Raw genomic sequence first — 19,868 nt, 5'->3', positions numbered from 1 at the left:
CTGAGAGTAGAGGAGGTGAGAGACCGCCCTTTCTGGGAAAATAACTGCATTTTGTTTCCTCCCTCAAGGCTTAAAATAAGAGCACACACTATTCTCTCTCACACACAAAGTTTTGTCGTTAGATAGTTGGTCGCTGTGCTGACAATCTTCCAGAACCTGTAAGTAAAATATTGCCTCTCATTGATAATGATAAAAGTGAAAAGGTTTATCTATATCTGATAACTATGGATGTTATAAATGTGTGTGATATTTTTAAAGATATTTTTTCTTCATGTCTTTTCAGAAAAACATGACAGCCTGTTGATTTAAGATATGTTATTACATTATATATGTTAACATAGTGCCAGTGATGAAGTCACTGAGTCTAATTTAATTTATTTTAACATCTTAATGTCTTTTGCAGATTCCTGACCTACGCTCCAAAGCACAGATTTAGGATCAGCTCATCCTCATCAAATCCAAACCAGGACCTTAATAAACCACAAGGGGAACACTGACCTCAGACCAGCGTTTAAACCCCACGTCTTCCTGCCCAGACACTGACTCTCTGTCTAGAGTTCCTCTGTGCTCCAGCCGTATATCCATCCATCCATCCATCCACACCCCAGCCATCCAGCCATGGGTCTGATGAGTGAGGACATGGAGTGCTGCGTCTGCCTCCAATCCTACTCTCGTAGGGAGAAGATCCCTCGGATGCTCCACTGTAAGCACACAGTCTGTGGGCTGTGCTTGCAGGCGATGTGCAGGCACCAGAGCGGCCTACTGACAGTCTGCTGCCCACTGTGCCGTTGGATCACCTGCACCGAGCCCAGCCTCACCCTGCCGGGGTCGCTGTGGGTTAACACTGAGATCTGGGACCAGATACTAGACACACAACAGGAAGAGGAGGAGGAGGAAGAGGAGGAAGAGTGGAAGGAATCTAACAGACAGACACAGACCACTACACCGTACACATGGTGAGTACCCCAGGCAAAGGTGGATGGATTGATAGACTGATTTAGAAACCTGGAGAAATCTTCCTCTGCTCTCTGTTCTTCCTCTCATTTTGTTCTGTCTCTTTTGCGATCTCTCTCTGCTATCACTCTCTGCTATCACTCTCTGATATCACTCTCTGCTATCACTCTCTGCTATCACTCTCTGATATCACTCTCTGCTATCACTCTCTGCTATCACTCTCTGCTATCACTCTCTGCTATCACTCTCTGCTATCACTCTCTGATATCTCTCTGCTATCACTCTCTGATATCACTCTCTGATATCACTCTCTGCTATCTCTCTCTGCGATCTCTCTCTGCTATCACTCTCTGCTATCACTCTCTGCTATCACTCTCTGCTATCACTCTCTGATATCACTCTCTGATATCACTCTCTGCTATCACTCTCTGCTATCACTCTCTGATATCACTCTCTGCTATCACTCTCTGCTATCACTCTCTGATATCACTCTCTGATATCACTCTCTGCTATCACTCTCTGCTATCACTCTCTGCTATCACTCTCTGCTATCACTCTCTGATATCACTCTCTGCTATCACTCTCTGCTATCACTCTCTGCTATCACTCTCTGCTATCACTCTCTGATATCACTCTCCACTTTGCAGCGCTCTGCTTTTTTTCTTTCTCTCTCTCGCTGTTTCTCTCGTATCTCTTGTTCTCTCTCTCTCGCTCTCTCTCTCTCTCTCTCTTGTATCTCTCTTGTTCTCTCTGTCTCTCTCTCGTATCTCTCCCTTTCTCTCTCTTTGCTCTCTCCCTTTCTGTATCACTACATCTATTGGTCTTGATTTCTCTCTTCATCAGTTGTATTGTTGTACTGTGATGGTTTTACTTTAGGTGACAGTTTCTTTACTTTGATCGTATTATGATTGTATTATGCAGCTTGTACAGCTTCCTTTTTAGGTTCAGAAGTCTGTTCAATTACTAAACTGTAATTCTCTCTCTCTCTCTCTCTCTCTCTCTCTCTCTTTCTCTCTCTGCCTACTCTGTTTCTTTCCCCCTACTCTCCTGTCCTCCAGTTCTCCATCAAGGCATTGTGGCCTGAGGCTCAAACTACAGAATTTCCTGAGGAGGATGAAGCACAATGTACTGTAAACCGAGAAGACGAAGAGCAGAGATAAAGAAGACTGGATGTTACCATTTCAGAGTAGGAGATACTCATTGAGTAATGAAGCTAATTCACTAAACAGGACCGACCGGGGATTTTCAATAATGACGCAAGATTGAACAAATTATTAATATTCTTTGGGTTTGATTGACTTTGGGTATGTGTAATGTTCTCAGTCAACTTACCTGGTAAAATAAGGGTTAAATAATAATGAAGGATGGATAGGGGATAGATAGATAGATAGATAGATAGATAGATAGATAGATAGATAGATAGATAGATAGATAGATAGATAGATAGATAGATAGATAGATAGATAGATAGATAGATAGATAGATAGATAGATAGATAGATAGATAGATAGATAGATAGATAGATAGATAGATAGATAGATAGATAGATAGATAGATAGATAGATAGATAGATAGATAGATAGATAGATAGATAAAGGGGTGAAGGTTAGAGACTGTGTGCTGTGTACAATACAATATACTGTGAACAATGTTTATAATAGATGTTTAATCATTTGATAAAAGGTGTATTACTGCGTGAAGGGAAGTGGATGTTTAGTATTTATTATTACATCATTTTATAACTGCTTTAATATTGCAGATTGATTGTTGCTTTTATCAATGTAATTGTCTGCATCATTTCCAATCCCCCATATAAAGGAAGGTGGATTTGTTTATCCTCATTTTACATGTTTTATTTATCTGTTCTGTTTAAAGACCATGTTTTTTTATATTGGGATTATATTTATTGGTAAATAAATACATCTACTTTAAAATAACCCTGTCTAAGAGTGTGAAATTGCTTATTATTATCATTACATTAGGAAAGTAACTGTCCGATATCCAACTATTTATGGACCCCTAAAAGAGTTGGAGGTGTTAATTCCCGTCTAGTACAGTATATAGTATACTACTTTTGACCAGGACCCGGCTAGTGCAGTATATAGTATACTACTTTTGACCAGGACCCAGCTAGTGCAGTATATAGTATACTACTTTTGACCAGGGCCCGGCTAGTGCAATATATAGTATACTACTTTTGACCAGGGCCCGGCTAGTGCAGTATATAGTACAATCGTGGCCAAAAGTTTTGAGAATGACACAAATATTAATTTTCACAAATTCTGCTGCCTCAATTTGTATGATGGCAATTTCCATATACTCCAGAATGTTATGAAGAGTGATCAGATGAATTGCAAAGTCCCTCTTTGCCATTCAAATGAACTGAATCCCCCAAAAAACATTTCCACTGCATTTCAGCCCTGCCACGAGGACGATGCTGGAGATCGGTCTGTCATGCTGATTGAGTTTGAATAACAGACTGGAAGCATCAAAAGGAGGGTGGTGCTTGGAATCATTGTTCTTCCTCTGTCAACCATGGTTACCTGCAAGGAAACACGTGTCGTCATCATTGCTTTGCACAAAAAAAGGCTTCACAGGCAAGGAAATTGCTGCCAGTAAGATTGCACCTAAATCAACCATTTATTGGATCATCAAGAACTTCAGGAGAGCGGTTCAATTGTTGTGAAGAAGGCTTCAAGGCGCCCAAGAAAGTCCAGCAAGTGCGGACCGTCTCCTAAAGTTGATTCAGCTGTGGGATCGGGGCACCTCCAGTACAGCGCTTGCTCAGGAATGGCAGCAGGCAGGTGTGAGTGAATCTGCACGCACAGTGAGGTGAAGACTTTTGGAGGATGGCCTGGTGTCAAGAAGGGCAGCAAAGAAGCCACTTCTCTCCAGGAAAAACATCAGGGACAGACAGATATTCTGCAAAAGGTACAGGGATTGGACTGCTGAGGACTGGAGTAAAGTCATTTTCTCTGATGAATCCCCTTTCCGATTGTTTGGGGCATCTGGAAAAAAGCTTGTCCGGAGAAGACAAGGTGAGCGCTACCATCAGTCCTGTGTCATGCTAACAGTAAAGCATCCTGAGACCATTCATGTGTGGGGTAGCTTCTCAGCCAAGGGAGTGGGCTCACTCACAATTTTGTCGAACAACACAACCATGAATAAAGAATGGTACTGTCGTGTCTTTGGCATCAATAAAAGTGAAGACATATTTATCAAATTGTCACATACGTCGTAAGGGACAGACCAAGGCGCAGTGGGTATAGTGCTCATCTTCTTTATTTATTTTGATTAAAGTGAACACTTAAACAAAAATACTAACAAACGACAAAACGACAGTTGCGTAAGGTACTACGACTATATGAAAAACAACCACCCACAAAAACACAGGAAAAACAGGCTGCCTAAGTATGGCTTCCAATCAGAGACAACGAAAGACACCTGCCTCTGATTGGAAGCCATACTTGGCCACACATAGAAAAAGAAACATAGAAATAGAAAACTAGAACCAAAATCCCCTAGAACCAAAATACCCCAAAATACACAAAACAAACACCCCCTGCCACGCCCTGACCATACTATAATTACAAATGACCCCTTTACTGGTCAGGACGTCACACAAATAACTCTGTAATTATTATTCCTCGATTAAACTGATTAATTGTGTAACTGTAATTAACTAGGAGGTAGGGACACCAAGGAAAATATTCAGATTAAAAAGTTATAATTTTCCTAATATAACTTTCAGATATTATAATATCTGATCTATTAGTCTTCTGATTAATGACGAATTAGTTACCTCACATCAGTCTCATTCCAAACATCGTAAATTGTTGGTTATCTGCATGAACCCAGTCTTCACTATGAGTCATCCATACATCATTTGTCTTAAAATCATTTATTTACTAACTAAGTAATTCACAGAAATGCATAACAAACAGTAGATATCGTTACAAGAAATGATAGAGGAATGTGCCCTAGTGGGCTAAACCGGCATGGCGGCTTGTTAGGCAAAAGGGGGGTCAACTGAGAAGGCACTACAGAGTTGATAATTATAACAATTGAAATGCTAAATCTTTGCACATGAACGCTCACTCATTCGGGAAAAACTGCAATCAATATATATATTTATGCTCAGTGTGTCGTCTGGATCTCTGTTGAAAAGTTTGTTTCTGTTGGAGAGTCTGTCTGCCCTCTCTCTCTCTCTCTGTCGTGGTTAGAATGGATAGTTCAGAGTGACATACATTCATGTCATTATAGAATAGCTGTTTTCGGCGGTTGTCGGTCTTCGCGTTCAATGATAACGAATTCCTAGCTGCAGACTAGTAATTAATATCAAAGACTTGTCCTTATTCTGTCGGTATCGATAGTCTAAGAGTTTAACCACGTGGTATGGTTAAAAGTTCAGCCAGAGAAATGCATGGTCAAACCTTGGCCCTCTCGTTATCGAGGTAAGCTGGTCTCCAACCTTTAGCCATCTCGTAATTGAGGTAAGCTCGGTCTGGGGATAGAAAACCAAGGTGGGGGTTTTATTCGGAAGAGCAGAGAAGGGCCTGTCCCATGACGCCAGACCATAACTGTGCTCATGGGCGGTCCTCGAATTTAGTTAACCTCTATGGGCTAGGTGGGACGCTAGCGTGCCACCCGTGGTGCACTCCATCAACAGCATGTGCATTTCAAGAGCGGCAAATTTGAATCCAAATAAATGTCAAAATTCAAATTTTTCAAACATACAACTATTTTACACCCTTTGAAAGATAAACATCTCCTTAATCTAACCACGTTTTACGATTTCAAAAAGGTTTTACGGCGAAAGCATAAATTTAGAGTATGTTAGGACAGTACATTTACAAGAGTTGTGTGTAATGTTTTGTCAATTGAAAGACAGGGTCACCAAAACCATAAAACCAGCTAAAATGATGCACTAACCTTTTACAATCTCCATCAGATGACACTCCTAGGACATTATGTTAGACAATGCATGCATTTTTAGTTCTATCAAGTTCATATTTATATCCAAAAACAGCGTTTTACTATGGCATTGATGTTGAGGAAATCGTTTCCCTCCAATAACCGGCAGTCAAGTCAGCGTCACAAATTAAATAATTAAAATTAGAAAACATTGGTAAAATATTACATTGTCATTTAAAGAATTATAGATTTACATCTCTTGAACGCAATCAACTTGCCAGATTTAAAAATAACCTTACTGGGAAATCACACTTTGCAATAATCTGAGCACTGCGCCCAGAAAAATACGCGTTGCGATACAGACTAGACGTCATGTTGGGGAGATCTAAAATCGAAAATACTATGTAAATAATCCATTACCTTTGATTCTCTTCATCAGATGTCACTTCCAGGTATCACAGGTCCATAACGAATGTAGTTTTGTTCAAAAAAGCTCATCATTTATGTCCAAAAATCTCTGTCTTGTTAGCACATGATCTAAGCCAGCCGGACTTCTCGTCATGAACGAGGGGAAAAAATATATTTACGTTCGTTCAAACATGTCAAACGTTGTATAGCATAAATCATTAGGGCCTTTTTAACCAGAACATGAATAATATTCAAGGTGGACGAATGCATACTCTTTTATAACGTATTGGAACGAGGGTACCCAACATGAACTCTCGCGCCAGGTGTCTAATGGGACATCATCGTTCCATGGCTCTTGTTCGGTCAGATCTCCCTCCAGAAGACTCAAAACACTTTGTAAAGGCTGGTGACATCTAGTGGAAGCAATAGGAAGTGCCAAAATATTCCTCAGCCCCTGTGTTTTTCAATGGGATAGGTTTAAAGGCAATACAACACATCAGGTATCCACTTCCTGTCAGAAAATGTCTCAGGGTTTTGCCTGCCAAATGAGTTCTGTTATACTCACAGACACCATTCAAACAGTTTTAGAAAATGTAGGGTGTTTTCTATCCATATGTAATAAGTATATGCATATTCTAGTTACTGGGTAGGAGTGGTAACCAGATTGAATCGGGTATGTTTTTTTATCCAGCCGTGTCAATACTGCCCCCTAGCCCTAACAGGTTAAGACTCCAAAGGGAATTGGAGTTTCCTTCATTAAACAGTCCAAAATCACATTACACAATTTCACAAACAGTTCCATCCTTATTCATTCATTTTATACAACCATTTAGATGTAAAACTCATACCTGAGACTTCTATAAACATGATTATGGTAATGTGGCCGTATTGTCTCTCATGAGTTTTACAAAATTGCACCAAACGGACCAGTCCGTTGCTGGATTCTTCTCCGATCTTTTATACATTCTCCAGAACCTGAATATTGTTTGGTTGTCAAGTTCTGTGAGGTAGAAGAATTCCTTTGTTTGGTCTATGAAAACTCACTCTCTCTCTATACTGGGGCTATGAGGCAGGATCTTCTCATAGGAATTTACGACCTCTTCTGACCACAGCAGCCTGGGTGTGGGAGACAGAGGTAGGGGAATGGTGCATAGAAAACCCAAAGAGGGCAACGTCATGACAGTACCAACACATCCTCCGAGAGCAACTTCTGCCAACCATCCAGGAACAGTTTGGTGACGAACAATGCCTTTTCCAGCATGATGGAGCACCTAGCCATAAGGCAAAAGTGATAACTAAGTGGCTCGGGAACAAAACATCGATATTTTGGGTCCATGGCCAGGAAACTCCCCAGACCTTAATCCCATTGAGAATTTGTGGTCAATCCTCAAGAGGCAGGTGGACAAACAAAACCCCGCAAACTCTGACAAACTCCAAGCATTGATTATGCAAGAATGGGCTGCCATCAGTCAGGATGTGGCCCAGAAGTTAATTCACAGCATGGCAGGGCGGATTGCAGAGGTCTTGAAAAAGAAGGGTCAACACTGTAAATATTGACTCTTTGCATCAACTTCATGTAATTGTCAGTAAAAGCCTTTGACACTTATGAAATGCTTGTAATTATACTTCAGCATTCCATAGTAACATCTGACAAAAATATCTAAAAACACTGAAGCAGCAAACTTTGTAGAAATTAATATTTGTGTCTTTCTCAAAACTTTTGGCCACGACTGTATACTACTTTTGACCAGGGACCGGCTAGTGCAGTATATAGTATACTACTTTTGACCAGGGCCCAGCTAGTACAGTATATAGTATACTACTTTTGACCAGGGACCGGCTAGTACGGTATATAGTATACTACTTTTGACCAGGGCCTGACTAGTACAGTATATAGTATACTACTTTTGACTAGGGTCCGGCTAGTAGAGAATACTGTACAGGGAATAGAATGCCATTTCAGACAGATGACGATATGAGTTGATGCGTCTTGGGTAGTGTTTGTTGTCAGTCAACCCATGAGCCAAGCAGTTCAGGCCGGCTCCGTGAGTCTCCCTAACTGTGCTGAGACACGGATTTAGAGACCAATATGTTTAAATCTCCAATGGACTTAGCTGACTAGTATAGCAACAACGCAACAGTCTATTTTGACCCTAATGAGGAGAAAACAGTCTATATAGACCCTAATGAGGAGACAACAGTCTATATAGACCCTAATGAGCGGACAACAGTCTATATAGACCCTAATGAGGAGACAACAGTCTATATAGACCCTAATGAGGAGACAACAGTCTATATAGACCCTAATGAGGAGACAACAGTCTATATAGACCCTAATGAGGAGACAACAGTCTATATAGACCCTAATGAGGAGACAACAGTCTATATAGACCCTAATGAGGAGACAACAGTCTATATAGACCCTAATGAGCGGACAACAGTCTATATAGACCCCAATGAGGAGACAACAGTCTATATAGACCATAATGAGGAGACAACAGTCTATATAGACCATAATGAGGAGACAACAGTCTATATAGACCCTAATGAGGAGACAACAGTCTATATAGACCCTAATGAGGAGACAACAGTCTATATAGACCCTAATGAGGAGACAACAGTCTATATAGACCCTAATGAGGAGACAACAGTCTATATAGACCCTAATGAGGAGACAACAGTCTATATAGACCCTAATGAGGAGACAACAGTCTATATAGACCCTAATGAGGAGACAACAGTCTATATAGACCCTAATGAGGAGACAACAGTCTATATAGACCCTAATGAGGAGACAACAGTCTATATAGACCCTAATGAGGAGACAACAGTCTATATAGACCATAATGAGGAGACAACAGTCTATATGTATATATATAGACTTTGTGTTTGATATGTATATTTTATGGCTCCTTTTTGGTTCATTGTTCTTAACCTTTCTTGATAATTGTAGCCTTGAGGTGTCTGTCAGAGAAGTAGGCAGCTCTATTGTCCCTGGCTGTGTCCCAAATGCTACCCTGTTCCATATGTAGTGCACTACTTTTGACCAGAGCCTTTGCCTTTAAAGTAGTGCACTATATAGGGAAAAGGGTTCCATTTGGGACAAAGTCCCTGTGTTACGAAACAGGGCTGATGGTAGAGCTGGTTACCGTCCCTGGCTAGCAGAATTACTCATCATTTACTGTCATTTAGCTCACGTTGTTTTAGTGTGCAGCTTAGTCATTACTTCAGAAAGCAGAAAAATAACAATTAGAAGCTAGCAGAAGACTTTGACAAAGCTCTTTCAGTCTCTTGTTCTGGCCCTTTAATGATAGGAATTCATTAGTGAGATACACCCACATTCCATGCTTAAATATGTGACGTGAAATTGTATGTTTTGTTCATGGAATAAATGTATTTGTTTGTGTGTCTGTTGTGCGTGCGTGGTTGACACATAGACATTGTCAACAGACAGGCATGTATTACTACGTGGAATTTCCAGGTGAACAAAAAGTAGAGCCGTAGTAAATGATCAATTCAAAATCAATCCTGTTTATTTACAAGTTTCAACAGGGAGACTGATTTCTAATTGACCGTTTAGAGTGGTTGTTTACAAGGTTTCCACTGAACTTGTGACTTGATTTTATTAGAAACACGTGACTTTAAAACAATTTTCTCTTATCTAGAAGAGAAACTGCTTCCATTGAACTGATTCTGTACATAAACACTACAATAACCAGGCACGTACACAGAGATGGTTCTACAAGTCCACAGAGAGGGTTCTACAAGTCCACAGAGAGGGTTCTACAAGTCCACAGAGAGGGTTCTTCAAGTCCACAGAGAGGGTTCTACAAGTCCACAGAAAGTGTTCTACAAATGCTCCCCCTCAAAATGTCAATACACGGCCCTGGCAATTCTCCTGACGTGACCTACTATGGTATAGAAGTGACCTGGAAGTGTTTAACTCTTTCCATGGAACTTTCCTGCCTCACCTGAGAGTAGAGGAGGTGAGAAACCGCCCTTTCTGGGAAAATAACTGAATTTTGTTTCCTCCCTCAAGGCTTAAAATAAGAGCACACACTCTTCTCTCTCACACACAAAGTTTTGTCGTTAGATAGTTGGTTCGCTGTGCTGACAATCTTCCAGAACCTGTAAGTAAAATATTGCCTCTCATTGATAATGATAAAAGTGAAAAGGTTTATCTATATCTGATAACTATGGATGTTATAAATGTGTGTGATATTTTTAAAGATATTTTTTCTTCATGTCTTTTCAGAAAAACATGACAGCCTGTTGATTTAAGATATGTTATTACATTATATATGTTAACATAGTGCCAGTGATGAAGTCACTGAGTCTAATTTAATTTATTTTAACATCTTAATGTCTTTTGCAGATTCCTGACCTACGCTCCAAAGCACAGATTTAGGATCAGCTCATCCTCATCAAATCCAAACCAGGACCTTAATAAACCACAAGGGGAACACTGACCTCAGACCAGCGTTTAAACCCCACGTCTTCCTGCCCAGACACTGACTCTCTGTCTAGAGTTCCTCTGTGCTCCAGCCGTATATCCATCCATCCATCCATCCATCCACACCCCAGCCATCCAGCCATGGGTCTGATGAGTGAGGACATGGAGTGCTGCGTCTGCCTCCAATCCTACTCTCGTAGGGAGAAGATCCCTCGGATGCTCCACTGTAAGCACACAGTCTGTGGGCTGTGCTTGCAGGCGATGTCCAGGCACCAGAGCGGCCTACTGACAGTCTGCTGCCCACTGTGCCGTTGGATCACCTGCACCGAGCCCAGCCTCACCCTGCCGGGGTCGCTGTGGGTTAACACTGAGATCTGGGACCAGATACTAGACACACAACAGGAAGAGGAGGAGGAGGAAGAGGAAGAACAGTGGAAGGAAGCTAACAGACAGACACAAACCACTACACCGTACACATGGTGAGTACCCCAGGCAAAGGTGGATGGATTGATAGACTGATTTAGAAACCTGGAGAAATCTTCCTCTGCTCTCTGTTCTTCCTCTCATTTTGTTCTGTCTCTTTTGCGATCTCTCTCTGATATCACTCTCTGCTATCACTCTCTGCTATCACTCTCTGATATCACTCTCTGCTATCACTCTCTGCTATCACTCTCTGCTATCACTCTCTGCTATCACTCTCTGCTATCACTCTCTGCTATCACTCTCTGATATCACTCTCTGATATCACTCTCTGCTATCACTCTCTGCTATCACTCTCTGCTATCACTCTCTGCTATCACTCTCTGATATCACTCTCTGATATCACTCTCTGCTATCACTCTCTGCTATCACTCTCTGATATCACTCTCTGCTATCACTCTCTGCAATCACTCTCTGCTATCACTCTCTGATATCACTCTCCACTTTGCAGCGCTCTGCTTTTTTTCTTTCTCTCTCTCGCTGTTTCTCTCGTATCTCTTGTTCTCTCTCTCTCGCTCTCTCTCTCTCTCTCTCGTATCTCTCTTGTTCTCTCTGTCTCTCTCTCGTATCTCTCCCTTTCTCTCTCTTTGCTCTCTCCCTTTCTGTATCACTACATCTATTGGTCTTGATTTCTCTCTTCATCAGTTGTATTGTTGTACTGTGATGGTTTTACTTTAGGTGACAGTTTCTTTACTTTGATCGTATTATGATTGTATTATGCAGCTTGTACAGCTTCCTTTTTAGGTTCAGAAGTCTGTTCAATTACTAAACTGTAATTCTCTCTCTCTCTCTCTCTCTCTCTCTCTCTTTCTCTCTCTGCCTACTCTGTTTCTTTCCCCCTACTCTCCTGTCCTCCAGGTCTCCATCAAGGCATTGTGGCCTGAGGCTCAAACTACAGAATTTCCTGAGGAGGATGAAGCACAATGTACTGTAAACCGAGAAGACGAAGAGCAGAGATAAAGAACACTGGATGTTACCATTTCAGAGTAGGAGATACTCATTGAGTAATGAAGCTAATTCACTAAACAGGACCGACCGGGGATTTTCAATAATGACGCAAGATAGAACAAATTATTAATATTCTTAGGGTTTGATTGACTTTGGGTATGTGTAATGTTCTCAGTCAACTTACCTGGTAAAATAAGGGTTAAATAATAATAAAGGATAGATAGATAGATAGATAGATAGATAGATAGATAGATAGATAGATAGATAGATAGATAGATAGATAGATAGATAGATAGATAGATAGATAGATAGATAGATAGATAGATAGATAGATAGATAGATAGATAGATAGATAGATAGATAGATAGATAGATAGATAGATAGATAGATAGATAGATAGATAGATAGATAGATAGATAGATAGATAGATAGATAGATAGATAGATAGATAGATAGATAGATAGATAGATAGATAGATAGATAGATAGATAGATAGATAGATAGATAGATAGATAGATAGATAGATAGATAGATAGATAGATAGATAGATAGATAGATAAAGGGGTGAAGGTTAGAGACTGTGTGCTGTGTACAATACAATATACTGTGAACAATGATTATAATAGATGTTTAATCATTTGATAAAAGGTGTATTACTTCGTGAAGGGAAGTGGATGTTTAGTATTTATTATTACATCGTTTTATAACAGCTTTAATATTGCAGATTGATTGTTGCTTTTATCAATGTAATTGTCTGCATCATTTCCAATCCCCCATATAAAGGAAGGTGGATTTGTTTATCCTCATTTTACATGTTTTATTTATCTGTTCTGTTTAAAGAGCATGTTTTTTTATATTGGGATTATATTTATTGGTAAATAAATACATCTACTTTAAAATAACCCTGTCTAAGAGTGTGAAATTGCTTATTATTATCATTACATTAGGAAAGTAACTGTCCGATATCCAACTATTTATGGACCCCTAAAAGAGTTGGAGGTGTTAATTCCCGTCTAGTACAGTATATAGTATACTACTTTTGACCAGGACCCGGCTAGTGCAGTATATAGTATACTACTTTTGACCAGGACCCGGCTAGTGTAGTATATAGTATACTACTTTTGACCAGGACCCAGCTAGTGCAGTATATAGTATACTACTTTTGACCAGGGCCCGGCTAGTGCAGTATATAGTATACTACTTTTGACCAGGGCCCGGCTAGTGCAGTATATAGTATACTACTTTTGAACAGGGTCTAGCTAGTGAAGTATATAGTATACTACTTTTGACCAGGGCCCGGCTAGTGCAGTAAATAGTATACTACTTTTGACCAGGGCCCGGCTAGTGCAGTATATAGTACAATCGTGGCCAAAAGTTTTGAGAATGACACAAATATTAATTTTCACAAATTCTGCTGCCTCAATTTGTATGATGGCAATTTCCATATACTCCAGAATGTTATGAAGAGTGATCAGATGAATTGCAAAGTCCCTCTTTGCCATTCAAATGAACTGAATCCCCCAAAAAACATTTCCACTGCATTTCAGCGCTGCCACGAGGACGATGCTGGAGATCGGTCTGTCATGCTGATTGAGTTTGAATAACAGACTGGAAGCATCAAAAGGAGGGTGGTGCTTGGAATCATTGTTCTTCCTCTGTCAATCATGGTTACCTGCAAGGAAACACGTGTCGTCATCATTGCTTTGCACAAAAAAGGCTTCACAGGCAAGGAAATTGCTGCCAGTAAGATTACACCTAAATCAACCATTTATCAGATCATCAAGAACTTCAAGGAGAGCGGTTTAATTGTTGTGAAGAAGGCTTCAAGGCGCCCAAGAAAGTCCAGCAAGTGCGGACCGTCTCCTAAAGTTGATTCAGCTGTGGGATCGGGGCACCTCCAGTACAGCGCTTGCTCAGGAATGGCAGCAGGCAGGTGTGAGTGAATCTGCACGCACAGTGAGGTGAAGACTTTTGGAGGATGGCCTGGTGTCAAGAAGGGCAGCAAAGAAGCCACTTCTCTCCAGGAAAAACATCAGGGACAGACAGATATTCTGCAAAAGGTACAGGGATTGGACTGCTGAGGACTGGAGTAAAGTCATTTTCTCTGATGAATCCCCTTTCCGATTGTTTGGGGCATCTGGAAAAAAGCTTGTCCGGAGAAGACAAGGTGAGCGCTACCATCAGTCCTGTGTCATGCTAACAGTAAAGCATCCTGAGACCATTCATGTGTGGGGTAGCTTCTCAGCCAAGGGAGTGGGCTCACTCACAATTTTGTCGAACAACACAACCATGAATAAAGAATGGTACTGTCGTGTCTTTGGCATCAATAAAAGTGAAGACATATTTATCAAATTGTCACATACGTCGTAAGGGACAGACCAAGGCGCAGTGGGTATAGTGCTCATCTTCTTTCTTTATTTTGATTAAAGTGAACACTTAAACAAAAATACTAACAAACGACAAAACGACAGTTGCGTAAGGTACTACGACTATATGAAAAACAACCACCCACAAAAACACAGGAAAAACAGGCTGCCTAAGTATGGCTTCCAATCAGAGACAACGAAAGACACCTGCCTCTGATTGGAAGCCATACTTGGCCACACATAGAAAAAGAAACATAGAAATAGAAAACTAGAACCAAAATCCCCTAGAACCAAAATACCCCAAAATACACAAAACAAACACCCCCTGCCACGCCCTGACCATACTATAATTACAAATGACCCCTTTACTGGTCAGGACGTCACACAAATAACTCTGTAATTATTATTCCTCGATTAAACTGATTAATTGTGTAACTGTAATTAACTAGGAGGTAGGGACACCAAGGAAAATATTCAGATTAAAAAGTTATAATTTTCCTAATACAACTTTCAGATATTATAATATCTGATCTATTAGTCTTCTGATTAATGACGAATTAGTTACCTCACATCAGTCTCATTCCAAACATCGTAAATTGTTGGTTATCTGCATGAACCCAGTCTTCACTATGAGTCATCCATACATCATTTGTCTTAAAATCATTTATTTACTAACTAAGTAATTCACAGAAATGCATAACAAACAGTAGATATCGTTACAAGAAATGATAGAGGAATGTGCCCTAGTGGGCTAAACCGGCATGGCGGCTTGTTAGGCAAAAGGGGGGTCAACTGAGAAGGCACTACAGAGTTGATAATTATAACAATTGAAATGCTAAATCTTTGCACATGAACGCTCACTCATTCGGGAAAAACTGCAATCAATATATATATTTATGCTCAGTGTGTCGTCTGGATCTCTGTTGAAAAGTTTGTTTCTGTTGGAGAGTCTGTCTGCCCTCTCTCTCTCTCTGTCGTGGTTAGAATGGATAGTTCAGAGTGACATACATTCATGTCATTATAGAATAGCTGTTTTCGGCGGTTGTCGGTCTTCGCGTTCAATGATAACGTATTCCTAGCTGCAGACTAGTAATTAACCTCTCTAGGCTAGGTGGGACGAATTCGTCCCACCTACGTAACAGCCTATCCTGTGGCGCGATTTTCAAAACCTTAAAAATCCTATTACTTCAATTTCTCAAACATATGACTATTTTACAGCCATTTAAAGATAAGACTCTCTTTAATCTAACCACACTGTCCGATTTCAAAAAGGCTTTACAACGAAAGCAAAACATTAGATTATGTCAGCAGAGTACCAAGCCAGAAATAATCAGACACACATTTTTCAAGCCAGCATATAAAACCCAGAAGACAGCTAAATGCAGCACTCACCTTTGATGATCTTCATCAGATGACAACCCTAGGACATTATGTTATACAATACATGCATGTTTTGTTCAATCAAGTTCATATTTATATCAAAAACCAGCTTTTTACATTAGCATGTGACGTTCAGAACTAGCATACCCCCCGCAAACTTCCGGGGAATTCGCTAACATTTTACTAAATTACTCACGATAAACGTTCACAAAAAGCATAACAATTATTTTAAGAATTATAGATACAGACCTCCTCTATGCACTCGATATGTCCGATTTTAAAATAGCTTTTTGGTGAAAGCACATTTTGCAATATTCTAAGTACATAGCCCAGGCATCACGGGCTCGCTATTTAGACACCCGGCAAGTTTAGCACTCACCATAATCATATTTACTATTATAAAAATGTCATTACCTTTTGTTGTCTTCGTCAGAATACACACCCAGGACAGCTACTTCAATAACAAATGTTGGTTTGGTCCAAAATAATCCATCGTTATATCCGAATAGCGGCGTTTTGTTCGTGCGTTCCAGACACTATCCGAAATAGTAAATAAGTGTCATGCGCTTGCGCAATTCGTGACAATAAAATTCTAAGTATTCCATTACCGTACTTCGAAGCATGTCAACCGCTGTTTAAAATCAATTTTTACGACATTTTTCTCGTAGAAAAGCGATAATATTCCGACAGGGAATCTCCTTTTCGGCAAACAGAGGAAAAAATCCCAAAGGCGGGGGCGGTCGGGGTCACGCGCATAAGCTAGTGTCTCTTGATCGGCCACTTGAGAAAGGCGATAATGTGTTTCAGCCTGGGGCTGGAATGACGACATTCTGTTTTTTCCCGGGCTCTGAGCGCCTATGGACGACGTGGGAAGTGTCACGTTAGAGCAGAGATCCTTAGTAAATGATAGAGATGGAAAAGAAGTTCAACAAATGGTCAGACAGGCCACTTCCTGTAAAGGAATCTCTCAGGTTTTGACCTGCCATTTGAGTTCTGTTATACTCACAGACACCATTCAAACAGTTTTAGAAAATTTAGGGTGTTTTCTATCCATATGTAATAAGTATATGCATATTCTAGTTACTGAGTAGGAGTGGTAACCAGATTAAATCGGGTATGTTTTTTATCCAGCCGTGTCAATGCTGCCCCCTAGCCCTAACAGGTTAATATCAAAGACTTGTCCTTATTCTGTCGGTATCGATAGTCTAAGAGTTTAACCACGTGGTATGGTTAAAAGTTCAGCCAGAGAAATGCATGGTCAAACCTTGGCCCTCTCGTTATCGAGGTAAGCTGGTCTCCAACCTTTAGCCATCTCGTAATTGAGGTAAGCTCGGTCTGGGGATAGAAAACCAAGGTGGGGGTTTTATTCGGAAGAGCAGAGAAGGGCCTGTCCCATGACGCCAGACCATAACTGTGCTCATGGGCGGTCCTCGAATTTAGTTAAGACTCCAAAGGGAATTGGAGTTTCCTTCATTAAACAGTCCAAAATCACATTACACAATTTCACAAACAGTTCCATCCTTATTCATTCATTTTATACAACCATTTAGATGTAAAACTCATACCTGAGACTTCTATAAACATGATTATGGTAATGTGGCCGTATTGTCTCTCATGAGTTTTACAAAATTGCACCAAACGGACCAGTCCGTTGCTGGATTCTTCTCCGATCTTTTATACATTCTCCAGAACCTGAATATTGTTTGGTTGTCAAGTTCTGTGAGGTAGAAGAATTCCTTTGTTTGGTCTATGAAAAATCACTCTCTCTCTATACTGGGGCCATGAGACAGGATCTTCTCATAGGAATTTACGACCTCTTCTGACCACAGCAGCCTGGGTGTGGGAGACAGAGGTAGGGGAATGGTGCATAGAAAACCCAAAGAGGGCAACGTCATGACAGTACCAACACATCCTCCGAGAGCAACTTCTGCCAACCATCCAGGAACAGTTTGGTGACGAACAATGCCTTTTCCAGCATGATGGAGCACCTAGCCATAAGGCAAAAGTGATAACTAAGTGGCTCGGGAACAAAACATCGATATTTTGGGTCCATGGCCAGGAAACTCCCCAGACCTTAATCCCATTGAGAATTTGTGGTCAATCCTCAAGAGGCAGGTGGACAAACAAAAACCCGCAAACTCTGACAAACTCCAAGCATTGATTATGCAAGAATGGGCTGCCATCAGTCAGGATGTGGCCCAGAAGTTAATTCACAGCATGCCAGGGCGGATTGCAGAGGTCTTGAAAAAGAAGGGTCAACACTGTAAATATTGACTCTTTGCATCAACTTCATGTAATTGTCAGTAAAAGCCTTTGACACTTATGAAATGCTTGTAATTATACTTCAGCATTCCATAGTAACATCTGACAAAAATATCTAAAAACACTGAAGCAGCAAACTTTGTAGAAATTAATATTTGTGTCTTTCTCAAAACTTTTGGCCACGACTGTATACTACTTTTGACCAGGGACCGGCTAGTGCAGTATATAGTATACTACTTTTGACCAGGGCCCAGCTAGTACAGTATATAGTATACTACTTTTGACCAGGGACCGGCTAGTACGGTATATAGTATACTACTTTTGACCAGGGCCTGACTAGTACAGTATATAGTATACTACTTTTGACTAGGGTCCGGCTAGTAGAGAATACTGTACAGGGAATAGCATGCCATTTCAGACAGATGACGATATGAGTTGATGCGTCTTGGGTAGTGTTTGTTGTCAGTCAACCCATGAGCCAAGCAGTTCAGGCCGGCTCCGTGAGTCTCCCTAACTGTGCTGAGACACGGATTTAGAGACCAATATGTTTAAATCTCCAATGGACTTAGCTGACTAGTGTAGCAACAACGCAACAGTCTATTTTGACCCTAATGAGGAGAAAACAGTCTATATAGACCCTAATGAGGAGACAACAGTCTACATAGACCCTAATGAGGAGACAACAGTCTATATAGACCCTAATGAGGAGACAACAGTCTATATAGACCTTAATGAGGAAGTAATGGTCTATTTTGACCCTAATGAGGAGACAACAGTCTATATAGACCCTAATGAGCGGACAACAGTCTGTATAGACCTTAATGAGGAAGTAATGGTCTATTTTGACCCTAATGAGGAGACAACAGTCTATATAGACCCTAATGAGGAGAAAACAGTCTATATAGACACTAATGAGGAGACAACAGTCTATATAGACCCTAATGAGGAAGTAATGGTCTATTTTGACCCTAATGAGGAGACAACAGTCTATATAGACCCTAATGAGGAGACAACAGTCTATATAGACCCTAATGAGGAGACAACAGTCTATATAGACCCTAATGAGGAGAAAACAGTCTATATAGACCCTAATGAGCGGACAACAGTCTATATAGACCCCAATGAGGAGACAACAGTCTATATAGACCATAATGAGGAGACAACAGTCTATATAGACCCTAATGAGCGGACAACAGTCTATATAGACCCCAATGAGGAGACAACAGTCTATATAGACCATAATGAGGAGACAACAGTCTATATAGACCATAATGAGGAGACAACAGTCTATATAGACCCTAATGAGCGGACAACAGTCTATATAGACCCTAATGAGCGGACAACAGTCTATATAGACCCTAATGAGGAGACAACAGTCTATATAGACCATAATGAGGAGACAACAGTCTATATGTATATATATAAACTTTGTGTTTGATATGTATATTTTATGGCTCCTTTTTGGTTTATTGTTCTTAACCTTTCTTGATAATTGTAGCCTTGAGGTGTCTGTCAGAGAAGTAGGCAGCTCTATTGTCCCTGCCTGTGTCCCAAATGCTACCCTGTTCCATATGTAGTGCACTACTTTTCACCAGAGCCTTTGCCTTTAAATTAGTGCACTATATAGGGAATATGGTTCCATTTGGGACAAAGTCCCTGTGTTACAAAACAGGGCTGATGGTAGAGCTGGTTACCGTCCCTGG

General features: G+C 40.5%; 1 protein-coding gene across 2 annotated transcripts; it reads left to right on the top strand.

Annotated features, from left to right (window-relative positions):
* Positions 1 to 10,363: 10,363 nt before the first annotated feature.
* Positions 10,364 to 13,059, top strand: LOC123723975 (E3 ubiquitin-protein ligase RNF186). Of its 2 annotated transcripts, XM_045692107.1 has the most exons (3): positions 10,364 to 10,406; positions 10,652 to 11,208; positions 12,068 to 13,059. In XM_045692107.1, the coding sequence occupies exons 2-3, from the start codon at positions 10,871 to 10,873 to the stop codon at positions 12,141 to 12,143; spliced, it is 414 nt and encodes a 137-aa protein (XP_045548063.1). In that variant the 5' UTR covers positions 10,364 to 10,406; positions 10,652 to 10,870; the 3' UTR covers positions 12,144 to 13,059. The 2 variants fall into 2 exon arrangements, with proteins under 2 accessions (XP_045548063.1, XP_045548062.1); XM_045692106.1 differs by lacking the exon at positions 10,364 to 10,406 and having other exon boundaries at positions 10,517 to 11,208.
* The last annotated feature ends 6,809 nt before the right edge of the window (positions 13,060 to 19,868 follow it).

The sequence above is a fragment of the Salmo salar genome, chromosome ssa12 (genome assembly GCF_905237065.1).
Source record: "Salmo salar chromosome ssa12, Ssal_v3.1, whole genome shotgun sequence".
Lineage (NCBI taxonomy): Eukaryota > Metazoa > Chordata > Actinopteri > Salmoniformes > Salmonidae > Salmo > Salmo salar.
The sequence above is the reverse complement of the archived record's forward strand: the minus strand, read 5'-3'. Positions and strand labels throughout refer to the sequence as shown.

Coding starts and splice junctions, on each gene's coding strand:
- LOC123723975 (XM_045692107.1), top strand. CDS start 10,871: ATGGGTCTGATGAGTGAGGACATGGAGTGCTGCGTCTGCCTCCAATCC. Junction 11,209..12,067: donor ACCACTACACCGTACACATG/GTGAGTACCCCA, acceptor CCTGTCCTCCAG/GTCTCCATCAAGGCATTGTG.